The sequence below is a fragment of the Hyla sarda genome, chromosome 2, assembly GCF_029499605.1.
Source record: "Hyla sarda isolate aHylSar1 chromosome 2, aHylSar1.hap1, whole genome shotgun sequence".
NCBI classification, from domain to species: Eukaryota; Metazoa; Chordata; class Amphibia; order Anura; family Hylidae; genus Hyla; species Hyla sarda.
This window is the reverse complement of record NC_079190.1, coordinates 400,624,025-400,644,713: the sequence shown is the minus strand read 5'-3', so window position 1 is coordinate 400,644,713 and position 20,689 is coordinate 400,624,025. Positions and strand designations below refer to the sequence as shown.

At 41.0% G+C, this 20,689-nt stretch overlaps 1 protein-coding gene across 1 annotated transcript in view; it reads right to left on the bottom strand.

The window, feature by feature from the left end:
- Window positions 1–1,707: 1,707 nt before the first annotated feature.
- Window positions 1,708–20,689, bottom strand: part of POLA1 (DNA polymerase alpha 1, catalytic subunit) — a gene marked incomplete in the record, with an annotated part of 464,240 nt that continues 445,258 nt past the window's right edge. The window contains 1 exon segment of the mRNA XM_056558791.1: window positions 1,708–2,730. Within this exon segment, the coding sequence (XP_056414766.1) occupies window positions 2,591–2,730 (140 nt within the window).

Here is a 20,689-nt window from a genome sequence, read left to right as displayed (position 1 = left end):
ATGAGTCTAGGCATTTAAATCCTTTGAGATTGACATCACCTGGTCTTCCAGATGATGATTGAGAACAATCCATGACACTGGCAGGTCTCAGCATTGCAAAGGGGGCAGTGCATGCTATAAATTCTGCAGGGTGCCCAAACTTTTGCAGATTACATTTTTTTGTTTTCTGTTATTTTGAAAGAGTAAATGATGGAAATAAAATCTAACTTTTGTTGACATATTAGAAGAATGTCTAATCTGTAATTTGATGCCTTTTGGAGATTTTCCATGGCTTCTTTATGCACATTAATACAAATTTTCACCTGGGGTGTCCAAACTTTTGATCCCCACTGTATGGGGGTTTCACATTTCCCCATTATTGACAGGAAAATCTAATTCCTTCTAAATTTATGTACAGCCTTTATGTCCGTACTCTGTTTCATTTAGTATGCTAAGCAGTTATAGCCAGAGAGCCTGGCCTGAAATGATGTGGATAGCAGCAGCGATCCTGTTGCCATACTGTGTATGCAGGCTGACAGCAGAAGATGCGGATCCGTTGCAGACCAGGTATGTGGCTAAATGCAGAAAGTCTGCTCACCTTCTCTAGGCTTCTCCAGTGCTGGTGCTACCAGCAGCGGACATTGACTGTCATTATGTATCGCACAGATGCAGACAGAATGTTTACAAACAAATGACCCATGAGACGGTTGGACAGCTGTGAAGTGATCCAACCGGCTTTTAAGCAACGATCGGTAAATATAAAGGATAATGTGGACTCCCCAGTTTCTTGTGCTTCAGAACAGATTCAATATATAATGGATATTATTGCCCTTTATGTAATGTTTATATTTGAGTTGACAGATGTATATATCACATGATCACTTGTATAGCCTATCATGTATTGTGGGTTGTCTCACTAACTGATGTATTATTTTCAACACTTGTGTTTACACTAATCATGTTCACCCTTTGTATATATAAGATTGTTATGTTGATGTATTTGTTATGCTTGTATAAGGCTGTCTGGCCGGAAAAAAAGAAAATCAGGAGTATAAATTCTGCTTTACATTTTACCATGTTCGTGACATTTTTTTTTGGCACAAAACAGGGTAAAAGTGGCTCAAAAATATCACTAGGTTTTGAATATGTCCCCCAATGATATGAGCGTTTAGAGAGTTTTTAAGTTTAAGACTTATATATACCTCCCTCATGCAATTTTTAGCTTTTTTGTTTTTACCAGTATGGTAAGGTATGGCCCACGGTAAATAATAATTCGCAATGACTTTCCATTAACAGAGGCAGGCAAAACACTATTAACACGTGTTCTATGGTGCAATAAACACTTAAGTTTGCAATTTGACCGAACCTCATGACTGGTACTGTATCCTACATTTGGATGCTTTATTTTTTTAAAGGAGTTTACATAAAAAAATAAAAATAAATCAAGAGTATGAATTATGCTTTACATTTTATCATGTTCCGTAACAATTTTTAGCATGAAACAGAGTAAAAGTAGCTAAAAAATATCCCTAGGTTTTAAATATGTCCCCTGAATGATGTGAGCATTTAGAGAGTTTTAAAGATTAAGAATTATCCATACCTCCCTCATGCAATTTTTAGCTTTTTTGTTTTTACCAGTATGGTAAGGTATGGCACACTGTAAATATTAATTTGAAATGACTTTCCATTAACAGGGGTAAACAAAACACAATTTTGCACTAAGTAAGCTACAAGGAATTTTTTTAACAATACTTTATTTGCTCATATAAAAATGTACAATTTTATTTTTAGGCAATTACTAAACTTACAAAAATTTTAAACACGTATTAAAAACAAGAGACCTTGTGTATTTATCGAAACCTGTCTAAGACCATGTCCTTTTTGTTCAAACTTTATATTCTTATTTCCTAAAACATATTGGGAAAGGACACACTTTTAATCATTGCTATAGGCAACACAAGTTCCCATAGATTCTGTGAAGTAGTGATGCACAAGTACATGAAACGAACTATACTTATTGAGAAAAAATTGTTTTCGGGGGAAAAGAAAAACATTTAACTGAACTACAGCAATGAAATGTAATCTATAATAAAAGAAAATATGCATGGAAAGTACAAAATTGCAATTTACTTCTAGTCTGTTTTACACCTCCATATTTAAAAATAACATTTTCGACATAACTCTATTGAGTAATTTTATTAATTACCATGTTTGTGATGAGAAGCTGAAAAAATTGTGAAAAGGCAAAACATTAGTGCTCCCACCTAGACCTTCTGCAACCTTGTTTTCTGAAAGCACCTCCACTAAATACTGAACACTAATGTCTAGGATCACTTACACTACAGCAGCGCTCACTGGAAATTATTCAATTAATCTAGCAGTCCTTTTATCTTTCAGGTCTTCAAGGAATTTTACAAAGGAAAATACAATATGTTGTGACAGACAAATGTATTTGTATAAAAACAGCCAACTATGAAGCCATGCAATTTTTACATAACATATTGATTACAAAGGATGTTTAACTTAAAATTATTAGTCAACCATATCTCATTGAAAACATACAAAGTGAAGGCAAGTCTTTACACTTGAAGACACTTAGAAGGAACATGTTTTATTTAATTACAGTGAGGGTCTGGAAAAGCTTGCTCAGATTTACTTCAGAGTATCCACTACGTGATAGAATTTGGTCAGCAGTATTCTTTAACTTCTTGTATGCAGCTTCAGCATCTTGATAGTGCTTTTTCAAGTAACCTGCAACAATAGAAAACAAATTCTCAGTCACAAAGTGTAAGAGATCTCCTTATGGGACACCACACAAAACATCTTTAAAAGCAGGTCTGCATGCTGAAAACTGTCAAAAGTTGTAACTCTGAAAAAATTGCAACCTTAAAGGGGTATTCCAGGATTTTTTTATTTGACTATGCTACAGGGGCTGTAAAGTTAGTGTAGTTCATAATATAGTGTCTGTACCTGTGTGCGACGGTTTTCTCACAATTCTTATGTGATTTTCATCTCAATATTTATTTTTACCAGCATACAAAATGACTGCTGTCTCAGATTTTTCCCAGCTTGCAATGCGGTCGAGACCTGACTCACTAGTCAGCTGATGACAGGGAGCCTGTCTGCTTAAATAGGTGGAGAGAGCAATCTGCAAGTAATGCAACAGCTGGAGACACCCTGATTGAAAACCACAGCTCTGCAGCTCATTTAGGTTTCAATGGGTGGGGTAACTGATGTGTGGGAAGGAGGAAAATGGTATAACGGGATTTGTAGGCAAACAAGAAAACTGAAAACAGGAAATACCAGTTCACAAAAAGCTAGCCACAGTGTTATTTATGGTAATCTCACAACATAGCCATTTAGCCCAAGACAAGCGCAGATCCTTCCTAAGCATGTCCATTACTGTCTGCCAGGTACGTACTAAAATCACTTTATGCTGGATAACCCCTTTTATCCCTTAACCCCTTAAGGACTCAGCCCATTTTGGCCTGAAGGACTCAGACAATTTAATTTTTACGTTTTCATTTTTTCCTCCTCGCCTTCTAAAAATCATAACTCTTTTATATTTTCATCCACAGACTAGTATGAGGGCTTGTTTTTTGCGCGACCAGTTGTCCTTTGTAATGACATCACTCATTATATCATAAAATGTATGGCGCAACCAAAAAACACTATTTTTGTGGGGAAATAAAACGAAAAACGCAATTTTGCTAATTTTGGAAGGTTTTGTTTTCACGCCGTACAATTTCTGGTAAAAATGACGTGTGTTCTTTATTCTGAGGGTCAATACGATTAAAATGATACCCATTATTATATACTTTTATATTATTGTTGCGCTTAAAAAAAAATCACAAACTTTTTAACCAAATTAGTACGTTTATAATCCCTTTATTTTGATGACCTATAACTTTTTTATTTTTCCGTATAAGCGGCGGTATGGGGGCTCATTTTTTGCGCCATGATCTGTACTTTTTTTTGATACCACATTTGTATATAAAAAACTTTTAATACATTTTTTATAAATTTTTTTTAAATAAAATGTATTAAAAAAGTAGGAATTTTGGACTTGTTTAATTTTTTTTCGTTCACGCCGTTCACCGTACAGGATCATTAACATTTTATTTTAATAGTTCGGACATTTACGCACGCGGCGATACCAAATATGTCTATAAAAAATGTTTTTTACGCTTTTTGGGGGTAAAATAGGAAAAAACGGACGTTTTACTTTTTTATTGGGGGAGGGGATTTTTCACTTTTTTTTTACTTTTACATTTTTTTTACACTTGAATAGTCCCCATAGGGGACTATTCATAGCAATACCATGATTGCTAATACTGATCTGTTCTATGTATAGGACATAGAACAGATCAGTATTATCGGTCATCTCCTGCTCTGGTCTGCTCGATCACAGACCAGAGCAGGAGACGCCGGGAGCCGCATGGAGGAAGGAGAGGGGACCTCCGTGCGGCGTTATGAATGATCGGATCCCCGCAGCAGCGCTGCGGGCGATCCGATCGTTCATTTTAATCGCGAACTGCCGCAGATGCAGGGATCTGTATTGATCCCGGCACCTGAGGGGTTAATGGCGGACGCCCGCGAGATCGCGGGCGTCGGCCATTGCCGGCGGGTCCCTGGCTGCGATCAGCAGCCGGGATCAGCCGCGCATGACACGGGCATCGCTCCGATGCCCGCGGTTATGCTTAGGACGTAAATGTACGTCCTGGTGCGTTAAGTACCACCTCACCAGGACGTACATTTACGTCCTGCGTCCTTAAGGGGTTAAGGACTCAGCGTTTTTCAGTTTTTGCATTTTTGTTTTTTCCTCCTCACCTTTTAAAAATCATAACCCTTTCAATTTACCACCTAAAAATCCATATTATGGCTTATTTTTTGCGCCACGAATTATACTTTGCAGTGACAGTCATTTTACCCAAAAATCCACGGCAAACCGAAAAAAAAAATCATTGTGCGACAAAATTGAAGAAAAAACGCCATTTTGTAAATTTTGGAGGCTTCCGTTTCTACGCAGTGCATTTTTCGGTAAAAATTACACCTTATCTTTATTCTGTATGTCCATAAGGTTAAAATGATACCCTACTTATATAGGTTTGATTTTGTCGTACTTCTGGAAAAAATCATAACTACATGCAGGAAAATTTATACATTTAAAAATGTCATCTTCTGACCCCTATAACTTTTTTATTTTTCCGCTTATGGGGCGGTTTGAGGGCTCATTTCTTGCGCCGTGATCTGAAGTTTTAATCATTTTTGTTTTGTCCGGACTTTTTGATAGCTTTTTATAAATTTTTTAATGGTATAAAAAAGGGACCAAAAATATGCTATTTTAGACTTTGGATTTTTTTTTTTTTTTTTAACGTGTACGCCATTGACCATGCGGTTTAATTAACTATATATTTTTATAGTTCGGACATTTATGCACGCAGCTATAACACATTTATTTGTATTTACCCTTTTTTTATGGGAAAAGGGGGGCGATTCAAACTTTTATTAGGGAAGGGGTTAAATCACATATATTAACACTTTTTCTTTTTTTTTGCAGTGTTATAGCCCCTATAGGGGGCTATAACACTAAACACACCTGATCTTTTACACTGATCACTGGCATGTATTAACATGCCAAAGATCAGTGTTCTTGGTGATTGACTGCTCCTGCTGGATCTCAGGCATGGAGCAGTCATTCGCCAATCGGACACCGAGGAGGCAGGTAGAAATCCTCCCGGTGTCCTGTAAGCTGTTCGGGACGCAGCAATTTCATCGCGGCGGTCCCGAACAGCCCGACTGAGCTGCCGGGATACTTTCAGTTTCACTTCAGACGCAGCAGTCAACTTTGATCGGTGTGTCTGAAGGGTTAATACAGGGCATCACCACGATCAGTGATGTCCTGTATTAGTCACGGGTCCCGGCCATTGATGGCCGCTGGGACCGACCCGATATGACGCTGGGTCACCGCGTGACTCTGCGTTATATCGCGGAAGCTGGCGCAGGACGTAAATATACGTCCTGCGTCGTTAAGGAGTTATCCAGTAAATGAAAAGATAGTGTTTTACACCTGTCTTCAGGTTGTGGGTGGTATTACAATTGCTGCTCCATTCAACTTCAATGTAACTGTGCTGCAATGCAAAACACAAAATGAGGTGTGGAACTGTGAAAGTGTGGAGCTGTTTTTGAGCAGTTTTTCTAAATAGCCCTTTTAGAATGTTCAGAGCTAGGCTGTTCACAAGTAGCACAATCACTTCTCTAGCCAATCACAGCACAATATACTCTTCTCTGCTAGTCCATGACAAAGTTCTTGAGAACTTGCACTGAACTTAAAAGGGCTTGCACTGTTCTGGGCTGATTATTTACACAGTACAGTGCTATATGGCATGTAGGAGGAAGAAGAGGGTTTTAGATGCAATGCATTTGCAAGGTTCCAAGTGATAAAAAAGGGGAAAATAGCAGCAGGATCACAGCAAAGAAAGGGACAAATCCTCTTTAAAGGGAACCACTCATCAGATTTTACCCTATATAACGCTTGGCAAAGCGTTCTATAGAGTAAAACCTTTATCCTCACCATTTCCAGAGGACACTCCTGCTGCCAGGGATGGTGAAGATATGAAGTTATATACTAATCCCCGCAAGTAGTCCACTGGGCGGGGAGCTCTTCTCACCTACTCCCGTGTCTTCAGCCGGCAGCGGCGCCCCCTCGGCTTGATTGACGGGCTGCGTCATTGCTTTGTTCACTTAACAGATGGAGCAGAGCGATGATGCGGCCCATCAATCAAGCTGAGGGGGCGTCACTGCCGGACGAACAACGGATTAGGTAAGAGGAGCTCCCCGCCCAGCGGACTACTTGCGAGGCTGGCGGGGACCAGTTTGTAACTTCATATCTTCACCATCCCTGGGGGCAGGAGCGTCCCCTGGGGATGGTGAGGATATACAGTGTAAAATCTGATGACTGGTTCCCTTTAAAGATAGACTGGCTCAACAATTGCAGGTACACAGATGGGGCTCTCGATTTCATGCAAAGAGCATATGGTAAACCCATTTCTGTCATTTCTCCTCGCATGTCTGTTACTAGAGACAAAGTTCCATTGACAATAGGCAGTGGACAGCTGATTGCAAAGAAAGCATTTATTTAATGTTTAAGATTTTAGAGCTGTTTTTCTGGAATTTTTTTGTTAATAGAACGCTTCACAAATGTTAGAAATCACATTGGTTATTAAATGTATGGAAGTTGTTTGAAACAGCATTGACTATTTAAAAATCATCTCAATCCATACACACTCCCTTTCCCTGCTCCAAGGATATCTGTAAATATCAGAAAACTCTCCAGACACCAAGGCATCCGTCTAGTGTAAATCTGTAAATAGTACCATACAAGCAGGGGAGTGGAGGGGGATGCAGCTGCAATGTTCTCTTACTTAGTGTGTGAAGTTCCAAGCTGTGACAGGGAAGGGAGAGCAGCAGGGTGAGGCATATAGAACATCTGCTACATCATCCAAAGAATAAGCCTGTCTGCTCGGCAGGTACAGAAACACTAAACTGCCACATCTTTAAAGAGTACCTGTCACCAAATAAAACTTAATATAGTGTCCCTTGAGTAATTAGTAGACCCTTGCCCATTTACTTGCTTTTAAATTTATCAATATAAATACGTTTAAAATGTAATAGAAAAAACGGCCACAAGGTGGCTCTGTTCTGTTCCCTGCCACAATTAATACAGTGAGTTTGGTCTCCTCCCGGCCTGGCAGAAGACCAAACTCAGGAAATGCTTCTCTGCACTGAGCTTGATTGATAGCTGCACAGAGACTCACTGAAAGCTGCAAAGAGCCTCATTGAAATCTGCAAAGAATCTCACTGAAAGATACACAGAGCCTGGGGTCTTCTTTTCATCACAGCAACCATGTGAGGGCAGAAGTGGTCCTCCAGCAGGCTTCAGTAATGTCATGCCTGCTTCGAAACTCCAACTTTCTACTGCTGGGAGATTGCACTATGTGAGCAAGAATAAAAGTAAGATTCAGAGCTTTTTAAAGCTCAGAAACTTTTTTTTTTTTTAGGGTGGGAGGAGTGTAAGAAGTAGTTAGGGAACATAGCCTAAGATAGTTTAGAAATGTTTATTTGGTGACTGGTACTTTTTAAGGCATCTTCAGAAAAAAAAGTAAGAAAAGCAAGAATAAGCTCAGTGCCACTGTAGTCACACAGGACATAATCAGCATTCCAGCTTTTCCACAGAATGGTGAATAAGAAATTGCTATTTAAGGAATTGCTATTTAAGTTCCAGCAGCATCAGTTCCAACACAAATTGTGCACATGCATGCTGTAAATGCCTTATGTAGTGTTTATGCATTATTGCCACACACCATCACATGACAAACACCACAAGGTGTGATTCAAATTTAACTTTACATTTAACAAAACCTACTTTGCCAACAAAATCAATACACTAAAATCAATACACTTTTCCTCTACAAAAATATATGCAGAAAAAGAAACAGAGATAAAGACAGCATAAAATGAATACTTGTGTGCAAACACAAAAACTGTCCTTTAAAACTGTCTTATCAATGAAAGGTGTAATTAAGAAATGTCAACAATTAATCAATTCTATTAATATATTTACATTTCTTGTATATGTAAAAGTCTAATATTTAAAAAAGAACAATGTACAAAAAGGAACAAGCAAGATCTGTAGGCAATGTTAAATCTGCTCTACAATGGAAAGTAACAATAGGTTTCAACTACTGAAATATTCAGGCCTGAATACACTTAGAAAATTGGACATTGCAAAGACAAACAGTAATAACACTACCAAACTGTTTCAGGGTATATGTTAAATGGCATTCACAGGGTCATATCAAAATTGCAAGAAAATCTCTCTAAATGAACAAAATGTGAGCAAAAATGCTTTAAGGAAGAGCACTATGTAGAACAAAAATGCCCAGGACAGTTCAGCTGAGATTAATGGAGTTCAAGAAGACAAATTGTGATGGAGGATTTTGTAAGGCTGCACGACCACGTTATAAAGCACTGCTCTGAAAATGTAACCACATGAAGCTTTATTTCCTCAGCACATATAAGATACTTCATAGCAACAGCATATCATAGATATTGACTCAAAATGTGGCCTTCTGTTGGCCATATGAGGTTTAACATATATCTAAGATTTGATATGACAAATTAGGAGACAAGATCTAAGAAACAATTTAGTGTTTTGCAAAAAATGTCAGTATTAGATAAGAGCTTGGTTATCTACACTGGCAAGGGATATAGCTAGACCATGGCGGGTACATTTACAGTATTATAACACAAATTTTCACCTATAACCAAAGTATTCTCTAGGAAATCAAACACTCATCACTAGTTCTGTTTTCCACTATTGTAACAATTTTTTTTATTTTGATTTATGGTGTCATAACATTAACCAGTTAAGGACGCAGGGCGTACAGGTACACCCCCATTTCAGAGTCCTTAATGACTCAGGGCGTACCTCTACGTCCCCGATTCCCGCTAACGGGTTTAAACCGTTCTCACGAGCGGAGAATGGGTTAAACCCCATGGGTCCTGGTTGCTATGGGCAGGCAGGACACACGGCTAATGTTGGGCACTGCTGATCGGGCCGATGCCCTGCATTAACCCTTTAGACTCTGTGATCAAAGTTGATTGTGGCGTCTAAAGTGAAAATAAAACTATCCCGGCAGCTCAGCGGAGCTGATCGGCACTATCCCTACAGAATCGCGATGTCCTAATCAGCATACTGGACGATGGCAGAGTCCTCACCTGCCTCCTCGTCATCTCATTGGCGATCTACTGCTCCATGCCTGCTCAAAAAAAAAAAAAAAAAAGGAATCCTCACGTAAAAATTCAGCCACAGAATTTACGTTTTTCCCCCCCGTGCCGAATATAGGAGGAAACTTCCGTGTGGAAATGATTGCAAGCAGAAATTCTTTCTTCTAGCAGAACAGAATTCCGCGAGTGGAATTTACGCAGTGTGAACAGTGCAGAGTAAAATACATTGAAGTCAATGGCAAAGCAGATGTTAATTATTTTTAAGCGGAGAATTCAAGAGGAATTACTTGAGTAAATTCCTCTTGAGTAAATTCCTCTAAATGTGAATAAGCTCCCCCCAATAAAAGTTAGAATCACCCCCCTTTTCCTTTTTATAAATTAAAAAATGTGGTACCGCCGCGTCTGAAAATGTCCAAACTATTACAATATAAGGTTAGCTAAACCGCATGGTCGATGGCGCACACGTAAAAAAAAATACCAAAGTCCAAAATTGTGCATATTTGGTTACCGTATATACTCGAGTATTAGCCGACCCGAATATAAGCCGAGGCCACTACTTTAACCCCCAAAACCTGGGAAAACTTATTGACTCTAGTATAAGCCTAGGGGGAAAAATACATCATCCCCCTGTTATCATCCCCTGTCGACCCCCCGCCCGTCATCATCCAGACCCCCGTCGTCATCACCCCCCAGTCTATATCCACCCTGTCATCATCCAGACCGCCCCCTCCTTCTGCATATAGGCCCCCTCGTTGTCTACTCACATCCCCAGTTCTCTCGGTCCTGTTGCTTAGTAGCTGCAGGGACCGTCCACATTCTGGTGGGGAGGGTGGGCCAGTCTGAGCCATCCATCTTCACCAGGAGGCCCTCTTCTCCACTCCGAGCCATCCCCAGACTAGGGACGCTGCATTGACGCCACTGCGCTGGGACGTCTGTGCGCAGGGATGCCCCTGACGTCACGGACGTCTGCTGCCCACGGAAGTCCCTGTGTGGTGGCATGAATGCAGCGTAACTAGTCGGATGGTCCCTGCAGCGAAGATGGACGGCCCTTATACTCGAGTATAAGCCGAGGCGGGCATTTTCAGCACAAAAAATTGTGCTGAAAACTGTGCTTATACTCGAGTATATACGGTACATCATATACCATAAAATTATTACTAAAAAGCAATCAAAAAGTCCCATCAAAACAAAAATGGTACCGATAAAAACTACAGACCACGACGCAAAAAAAAAAATCAGCCCTCATATAGCCCTGTATGCAGAAAAATAAAAAAGTTAGAGGTCAAAATTTGACAATATTTACCTCTTAACCCCTTAAGGACCCAGCCATTTTACACCTTAGGACCCGGCCATTTTTTGCACATCTCACCACTGTCACTTTAAACATTAATAACTCTGGAATGCTTTTAGTTATCATTCTAAATCCGAGATTGTTTTTTCGTGACATATTCTACTTTAACACAGTGGTAAATTTTTGTCGATACTTGCATCCTTTCTTGGTGAAAAATCCCCAAATTTGATGAAAAATTTGAAAATTTTACATTTTTCTAACTTTGAAGCTCTCTGCTTGTAAGGAAAATGGATATTCAAAATAATTTTTTTTTTATTCACATATACAATATGTCTACTTTATGTTTGCATCATAAAATTGATGTGTTTTTACTTTTGGAAGACACCAGAGGGCTTCAAAGTTCAGCAGCAATTTTCCAATTTTTCACAAAATTTCAAAACTCACTATTTTTCAGGGACCAGTTCAGGTTTGAAGTGAATTTGAAGGGTCTTCATCTTAGAAATACCCCACAAATGACCCCATTATAAAAACTGCACCCCCCAAAGTATTCAAAATCACATTCAGTCAGCGTTTTAACCCTTTAGGTGTTTCACAGGAATAGCAGCAAAGTGAAGGAGAAAATTCACAATCTTCATTTTTTACACTCACATGTTCTTGTAGACCCAATTTTTGAATTTTTACAAGGGGTAAAAGGAGAAAATTTTTACTTCTATTTGTAGCCCAATTTCTCTCGAGTAAGCACATACCTCATACGTCTATGTAAAGTGTTCGGCGGGCGCAGTAGAGGGCTCAGAAGCGAAGGAGCGACAAGGGGATTTTGGAGAGTACGTTTTTCTGAAATGTTTTTTGGGGGGCATATTGCATTTAGGAAGCCCCTATGGTGCCAGAACAGCAAAAACACCCACATGGCATACCATTTTGGAAACTAGACCCCTTGAGGAACATAACAAGGAATTAAGGGAGCCTTAATACCCCACAGGGGTTTCACGACTTTTCCATATGTACATTTTTTTTATTTTTTTTTCACTAAAATGTGTTTCCCCCCAAATTTCACATTTTTGCAAGGGTTAATAGCAGTAAATACTGCCCAAAAATTGTAACCCCATCTCTTCTGAGTATGGAGGTACCCCATAAGTTCCCCTGAAGTGCACTACGGGCGAACTACAATGCTCAGAAGAGAAGGAGTAATATTTGGCTTTTTGAGAGCAAATTTTGCTAGGGGGGCATGTCGCATTTAGGAAGCCTCCATGGTGCCAGAACAGCAAAAACACCCACATGGCATACCATTTTGGAAACTAGACCCCTTGAGGAACATAACAAGGAATTAAGTGAGCCTTAATACCCCACAGGGGTTTCACGACTTTTCCATATGTACATTTTTTTTTATTTTTTTTCACTAAAATGTGTGTTTCCCCCCAAATTTCACATTTTTGCAAGGGTTAATAGCAGTAAATACTGCCCAAAATTTGTAACCCCATCTCTTCTGAGTATGGAGGTACCCCATAAGTTCCCCTGAAGTGCACTACGGGCGAACTACAATGCTCATAAGAGAAGGAGTAATAATTGGCTTTTTGAGAGCAAATTTTGCTAGGGGGGCATGTCGCATTTAGGAAGCCTCTATGGTGCCAGAACAGCAAAAACACCCACATGGCATACCATTTTGGAAACTAGACCCCTTGAGGAATGTAACAAGGAATTAAGTGAGCCTTAATACCCCACAGGGGTTTCACGACTTTTCCATATGTACATTTTTTTAATTTTTTTTTCACTAAAATGTGTGTTTCCCCCCAAATTTCACATTTTTGCAAGGGTTAATAGCAGTAAATACTGCCCAAAATTTGTAACCCCATCTCTTCTGAGTATGGAGGTACCCCATAAGTTCCCCTGAAGTGCACTACGGGCGAACTACAATGCTCAGAAGAGAAGGAGTAATATTTGGCTTTTTGAGAGCAAATTTTGCTAGGGGGGCATGTCGCATTTAGGAAGCCTCTATGGTGCCAGAACAGCAAAAACACCCACATGGCATACCATTTTGGAAACTAGACCCCTTGAGGAACATAACAAGGAATTAAGTGAGCCTTAATACCCCACAGGGGTTTCACGACTTTTCCATATGTACATTTTTTTTATTTTTTTTTCACTAAAATGTGTGTTTCCCCCCAAATTTCACATTTTTGCAAGGGTTAATAGCAGTAAATACTGCCCAAAATTTGTAACCCCATCTCTTCTGAGTATGGAGGTACCCCATAAGTTCCCCTGAAGTGCACTACGGGCGATCTACAATCCTCAGAAGAGAAGGAGTAATATTTGGCTTTTTGAGAGCAAATTTTGCTAGGGGGGCATGTCGCATTTAGGAAGCCTCTATGGTGCCAGAACAGCAAAAACACCCACATGGCATACCATTTTGGAAACTAGACCCCTTGAGGAACGTAACAAGGAATTAAGTGAGCCTTAATACCCCACAGGGGTTTCACGACTTTTCCATATGTACATTTTTTTTATTTTTTTTTCACTAAAATGTGTGTTTCCCCCCAAATTTCACATTTTTGCAAGGGTTAATAGCAGTAAATACTGCCCAAAATTTGTAACCCCATCTCTTCTGAGTATGGAGGTACCCCATAAGTGGACGTCAACTGCACTGCAGGAGCGCCACAATGCTCAGAAGAGAAGGAGTCACATTTGCAAACTTTGCTGAAATGGGGGGGGACATGTCGCATTTGGGAAGCCCCTATGGTGCCAGGACAGCAAAAAAAAAAACACATGGCATCACATTTTGGAAACTAGACCCCTTGAGGAACGTAACAAGGGGTAAAGTAAGCCTTAATACCCCACAGGGGTTTCACGACTTTTGCACATGTAAAATAAAAAAACTTAAAATTTCACTAAAATGTGGGTTTTCCCCAAAATTTTACATTTTTACAAGGGTTAATAGCAGAAAAGACACCACAAAATGTGTAAATACATTTCTTTGGAATAAGGACATACCTTCATTTTTTATGATTTTCGCTCCGCGGGTGCACACCAGGTCTTGGAGTGGGAAGTCAGTCAGGGGCCTTGAGCTTATTATAGCAGCCAGGATGTGGGACCCCCCCCCCTCAAGGAGCATTAATGGGGGGAGCACTGAGCCCTAAAATAGGGGAACACTATGGGGGACAACGGGCCGTAACTGGGGTAGACACGTGGGGTACAGAGGCCCATAATATGGGGTACAGTGGGCCAGAAAACTATAAATCATAAAATAATAAAACAGGATATGTTCCCAGAATGATGACCCAGAGCATAGCCAAAACTAAAAAAAATATGCCCGCCCCAAACCCTATGCTCTGAGTCATTATTCTGGGAATATGATGTGTGTGGCCGTCCCTAACCTGTTGCCTCAAATGCGCACCCGCTCAAGTGGAGAGAGAGCACTGCGCATTTGAGGCAACATAAAAAGTCCCCGATGATAGTGACTCAGTGACCTATGACCCATTTCTGAAAAAAAACACCCCTAGAGGTCTTATCAGGTTTTTTTTTTTTTTTCAGTTTTTTTGGGCAATTTAGTGGTTTATGGGGGTTAAAATTTGGAATGTACTCTGGACTTTGTACATTGGTCAAATTATGGAAAATTAAAATGTAAAGGGAAAATTTAGTGCTCCATGGAAGTGTGATACTCCCTGAAGCAGCCTATGCAGAGGCCCGGATTATCTGGGCAAGTGTCACACTGATACGTGGTGTCCTTCCGTCTCCCCTTCTTGTGACACACTCTGCATCTTTTCTGGGATCGTACCGACTTTCCACTGTGGGGGATCACACCTGGAAAGTGCTGGCCTGGGACGATCCTGGCGCCTACAACTCCAGACCCTTGGGAACTCCGGCCTGATCTTTCCCGGTCAGCAAAGATCAGGAACCTTAGGACTTCTTCTTGGTACTGGAGGAATGTCCCTGTGTTGCCAGCGTACTGGGATAGTACAAAAGCGTTGTACATGGCAACCTGTACCAAGTAGACCGCAACTTTTTTGTACCATGCCCGTGTTTTCCGCATGGCGTTGTATGGCTTGAGGACTTGATCTGAGAGATCAACTCCCCCCATATACCGATTGTAGTCCAGAATACAATCGGGCTTGAGGACCGGTCCCGCGGTACCTCGCACAGGGACAGGTGAGCTGCCATTCCCATGAATAGTGGTGAGCATAAGGACATCCCTCTTATCCTTATACCTGACCAACAACAGGTTATCATGGGGAAGTATGTAGTGTGGTGCTTGGTGTAATACTTTATATAACGGTGTGTGATTATCACTCACACACCGTTATAATGGAAAAAAATAAAAAAACACGCTGCGGCCAAAAAAAAAGGGGTGGCGCACGCAGCGCCCTGAACCCCTAATAGGTCCCGGGTGACACTGATCACAGGACCCTAGGGGCCTATTAGGGGGTCAGGTGGGGGGGGGGATTTTTTTTTTTTTTTTACTTTTAGGTTACTTTTACTTTCAGTTTACCTACCTTTCCCTAAGGGACACACTTTCCCTGCACTAGGGGGGCAATCTTCTCCTGTGAGGGGGCTCTGGATCATAGAGGGGGGGTCCCGGTCCTCTTCACACAGCTTTGCCCGCTTACTGAACTCGAGCGAGCGCGCAAAGCTGCGTGAGTGGTCCGTTAACCCCTCCTCTGCCGCGCTGCTATTGGCCGGACGATCGCCGGCCAATAGCAGCGTTGCTGGGGCGGTGACAGTATTGTCACCGCTCCCAGCAACCGAAGGTGATTGGCGGTGTATCGTACACCGCTGATCACCTTCTTTTTTGCGGGTCATCGGGTCCGAAGTGACCCGAATACCCGGAATCGGAGCAGATCGCTTGCGTGATTTCGCAAGCGATCTGTGACGATCGCCGATATGTGGGGGTCCCGGGACCCCCCTCGGCGTCTGCCCTGGATCCCTGCTGAAGGATTTCAGCAGAGATCCGCTTCCGATCTCCGCCGGGTGAGCGGCGGAGACCAGGAAAAGACATGACGTATGCATACGTCATGGGTCCTTAAGACCCAGGGTGTGAAGACGTATGCATACGTCATGGGTCCTGAACAGGTTAATGACACAGCTAAATTTTATTTTTGAGTTTTCTTTTTTTTCCTTCTCGCCTTCTAAAATTCATAACTCCATATATTTCCATTCCCAGATCCATATGAGGGCTTGTTTTTTGTGCGGCCAGATGTACTTTGTAATGACATCTCTCATTTTACCCTAAAATTCATGCTAAACCCCCAAAAATATTTTTTGTGTAAGGAAATTTAAACGAAAATCATAATTCCGAAAATCATAATTCAGAAAATTTGGGTGTGTGTGTGTTTTGTTTTCGCGCAGTATACTTTGCAGTAAAAATTATATGTTTTCTTTATTCTCTGGGTCAATATGATTAAAATGATACCCATGGTTACATACATTTCTATTACTGCACTGCTGTTGAAAAATCTCAAACTTTTTTTCCCCACAAAATCAGTATGTTTAAAATTGCCCTATTTTGACCACCTCTAACTTTCTTATTTTTCTGTATTCAGGGATGTTTGGGGGCTAATCTTTTTTTTTTTTTACGTTTACGCCGTTGGGGATCATAACATTATATATTTATAGTTCGGACATTTATGCACGTGACGATACCAAATGTTTATCGCTTTTTTTGTATTAATATGGGGGAAAAGGAGTGATTCTAAACTTTATTGGGGAGGGGCTTTAAAAAAAAATTCACTTTTTTAACATTTTTTTTATAGACTTTTTTAGTCCCCATAGGGGACTATTTATAGCAATCATTAGATTGCCAATACTGTTCAGTGCTATGCATAGGGCATAGCACTGGTCAGTATTATCGGTGATCTTCTGCTCTGGTCTGCTGAAAGGCAAACCAGTGCAGAAGACCCCGGGAGACGGACGGAGGCAGGTGAGGGGACCTCCGACCGTCATCCTGGCTGATCTGATTCCCATGGCAGTGCCACGGGCGATCAGATCAGCCATAATAAGTGCTGCACTGCCGCAGATGCCGTAATCTGTATTTATCAGGGCATCTGAGGGGTTAATGGCAGATGTTAGCGCGATCACTGATGCCCGCCATTATCGGCGGGTACGCGGTTGCTGACAGCTGCCAGAACTCGCATGGAATGAAGCGAGCGCTAAGTGACACTATGCATTTCCTTAAGGGGTTAAACATACTAATTTTGGTGTATGTAGTTATATATTTTTTAAAGAAGTAAAATAAATAAAACCTACATAAATTGGGTATCCCTGTAACTGTATGGACCTACAGAATAAAGATAAGGTGTCATTTTTACTAAAAAGTGCACTGCGTAGAAACGAAAGCCCTAAAAATATGCAAAATGGCGATTTTCATTTCACCCCACAAATAATTTTTTTTGTTTTGCCGCAGATTATGTTTTAAAATAGGTAATGTCAATACAAAGTACAATTGGTGATGCAAAAAACAATCCCTTATATGGGTCTGTAGGTGCAAAATTGAACGCGTCATGATTTGTTAGAAGAGGAAAAAATTTTTGGGTCCTTAAGTTGATTCCGGCATCTAAAATGTAAAAAAATCACATCCAGGCTATCCAGTTTATAAATGTGAATTAACCCCTTCCCTAAAAAAAAAAAAAAGTTTTGATCAACCCCCTTTTCCCATAAAAAAAAAAAAAAAAAAAATTATATATATATATATATATATATATATATATATATATATATATACACACACACCGTATATACTCGAGTATAAGCCGAGTTTTTCAGCACGATTTTTCGTGCTGAAAACACCCCCCTCGGCTTATACTCGAGTGAACTCCCCCACCCGCAGTGGTCTTCAACCTGCGGACTTCCAGAGGTTTCAAAACTACATCTCCCAGCAAGCCCGGGCAGCCATCGGCTGTCCGGGCTTGCTGGGAGTTGTAGTTTTGAAACCTCCGGAGGTCCGCAGGTTGAAGACCACTGCGGCCTTCAACATCATCCAGCCCCCTCTCACCCCCTTTAGTTCTGAATACTCACCTCCGCTCGGCGCTGGTCCGGTCCTGCAGGACTGTCCGGAGAGGAGGTGGTCCGGTGGGATAGTGGTTCCGGGCTGCTATCTTCACCGGGGAGGCCTCTTCTAAGCGCTTCGGGCTCGGCCTCAGAATAGTCACGTTGCCGTGACAACGACGCAGAGGTGCGTTCATTGCCAACGTACTTCTGCGTCATTGTCAAGGCAACGCCTCTATTCCGGGCCGGAAGCGCGGAGAAGAGGCGCCCCCGGTGAAGATAGCAGCCCGGACCACCTCCTCACCGGACCACCTCCTCTCCGGACAGTCCTGCAGGACCGGACCAGCGCCGAGCGGAGGTGAGTACTCAGAACTAAAGGGGGTGAGAGGGGGCTGGATGATGTTGAAGGCCGCAGTGGTCTTCAACCTGCGGACCTCCGGAGGTTTCAAAACTACAACTCCCAGCAAGCCCGGACAGCCGATGGCTGCCCGGGCTTGCTGGGAGTTGTAGTTTTGAAACCTCTGGAGGTCCGCAGGTTGAAGACCACTGAGGGCGAATGATGAGAAGAGGATGATGAAGGGGGGGGTGTGGGGATGATGAAGGGGGGTGGGGATGATGAAGGGGGGGGGGTGGGATGATTACAAGGGGATGATGAAGGGGGGATGTGTGGGATGATAAGGGGATGATGAAGGGGGGATGTGCGGGATGATAAGGGGATGATGAAGGGGGGATGATAAGGGGATGATGAAGGGGGGATGTGTGGGATGATGACAAGGGGATGATGATGAGGATGTTAATGACGGGTCTGGATGATGACAGGGGGGGATGAGGTATTTCCCACCCTAGGCTTATACTCGAGTCAATAACTTTTCCTGGGATTTTGGGTTGAAATTAGGGGTCTCGGCTTATACTCGGGTCGGCTTATACTCGAGTATATACGGTATATTATATATATATATATATACAGTCCACCACACAGTTGCTTATTTTTGGTCACTTCGTATACCATAAAAAATTTTTTTTATTCAAAGCTAAAAAGGGGTCAAGAGGACAATTTTAAACATACTCATTTTCCTACAAAAAGTTATAATTTTTTTTAAAGTAGTACAACAAAATAAAACATATAATTTGGGTATCATTGAAATCGTATGAACCTACCGCATAAACATTGTGTGCCATTTTTACCAAAAAGTCCACTGTGTAGAAACAGAAGCCCCCAAAAAGTTACCAAATTTTCCCCAAAGTTAAATTTGTGGCACAAAAAAACAAGCCCTCATATAGGTAAGTAGGTTTATAATTGAAAGTGTTTTGATTTTTAGAAGGTGAGGAGGAAAAAAAACGATCCCCAATTTATATAGGTTTAGTATTTTCTACTTTTACGAAATTATAACTTTTTGTACGAAAATTAGTATGCTTAAAATTGTCCACTTCTGACCCCTATATACATGGATGTATGAGGGCTCATTTTTATGCCATAATCTGTAGTCGATTGCTTTTTATAAATATTTTATGGTATATGAAGTGACCAAAAATACACAATTCTGAACTTTCGTATTTTTTTTACGTGTATGCTATTGACTATGCAGTATAATTAATGTTATATTTTAATAGTTCAGACATTTACGCACGCAGTGACACCACATATTTTTACTTTTGTTTACATAGTTTTATATAAATATAATGGGAAAAGGGGGAGAGGGTGATTAAAACTTTTAATAGGGAAGGGGTTACATGCAATCCTTAGACTGCATACATTGCACAGCAGTGATCAGTGTTATCGAAGCTCCATTGCTCCAGGCTGTCATGGCTTCTTGGAGCATTGCAGGGCCAACGAACAGTGAGGAGGCAGGTAAGGGCCCTCCCGATGTCACCTTCATTTGAACGGGACCCTGTGATTTCACAAAGGATGTCCGATTAGCCGGACTACGCCGAGATTTTCCGAACGGTGATAGAGATTTCTAATAAACTTGGTACATGTTTCTTATATGACAAATAAAAATACAGTAGAGTTTAGTAGCGTAGCCTGTAAAGTGAAATCATACTTGTCATATACCATGGCAAAATATGTATCCATGTTGCAGGGTGATTGTTGTCATTTGTGATATATATCCTGTAAAATGTCCATTTGTATGTACATCTTGTAAATTTAATTACCCTTACCTGTGAGTTTAGCATTTCAACAATAATTAATTCTCTTTTGATCAGGGCACCATGGAGCCTACATGTCTATCCAGCCTGGGTATAGGGGTGACTAATCCTAGCAGGGGGTTCATTAACACAGCTGCTCTATGATAGGAAAGGTAACACCATTTTAGCCAGCAAGGCATCAGCCTGGGTGGCAATAGATGAAAGATATATGAAGTTGACCCAATTGGAAAATCCTATATTTTCAATATTAAATATGGGGGTCAGGGAAGTGCGTCCCTGGCCCTATTATATATGGTTGGATTCGCCATTATATTAACTTTAACCCCTTAAGGACCGGGTTTTTTTCTGTTTTTGCATTTTCGTTTTTTGCTCCTTGCCTTTAAAAAATCATAACTCTTTCAATTTTGCACCTAAAAATCCATATGATTGCTTATTTTTTGCGCCACCAATTCTACTTTGTAATTACGTCAGTCATTTTGCCCCAAAATCTACGGTGAAACGGAAAAAAAA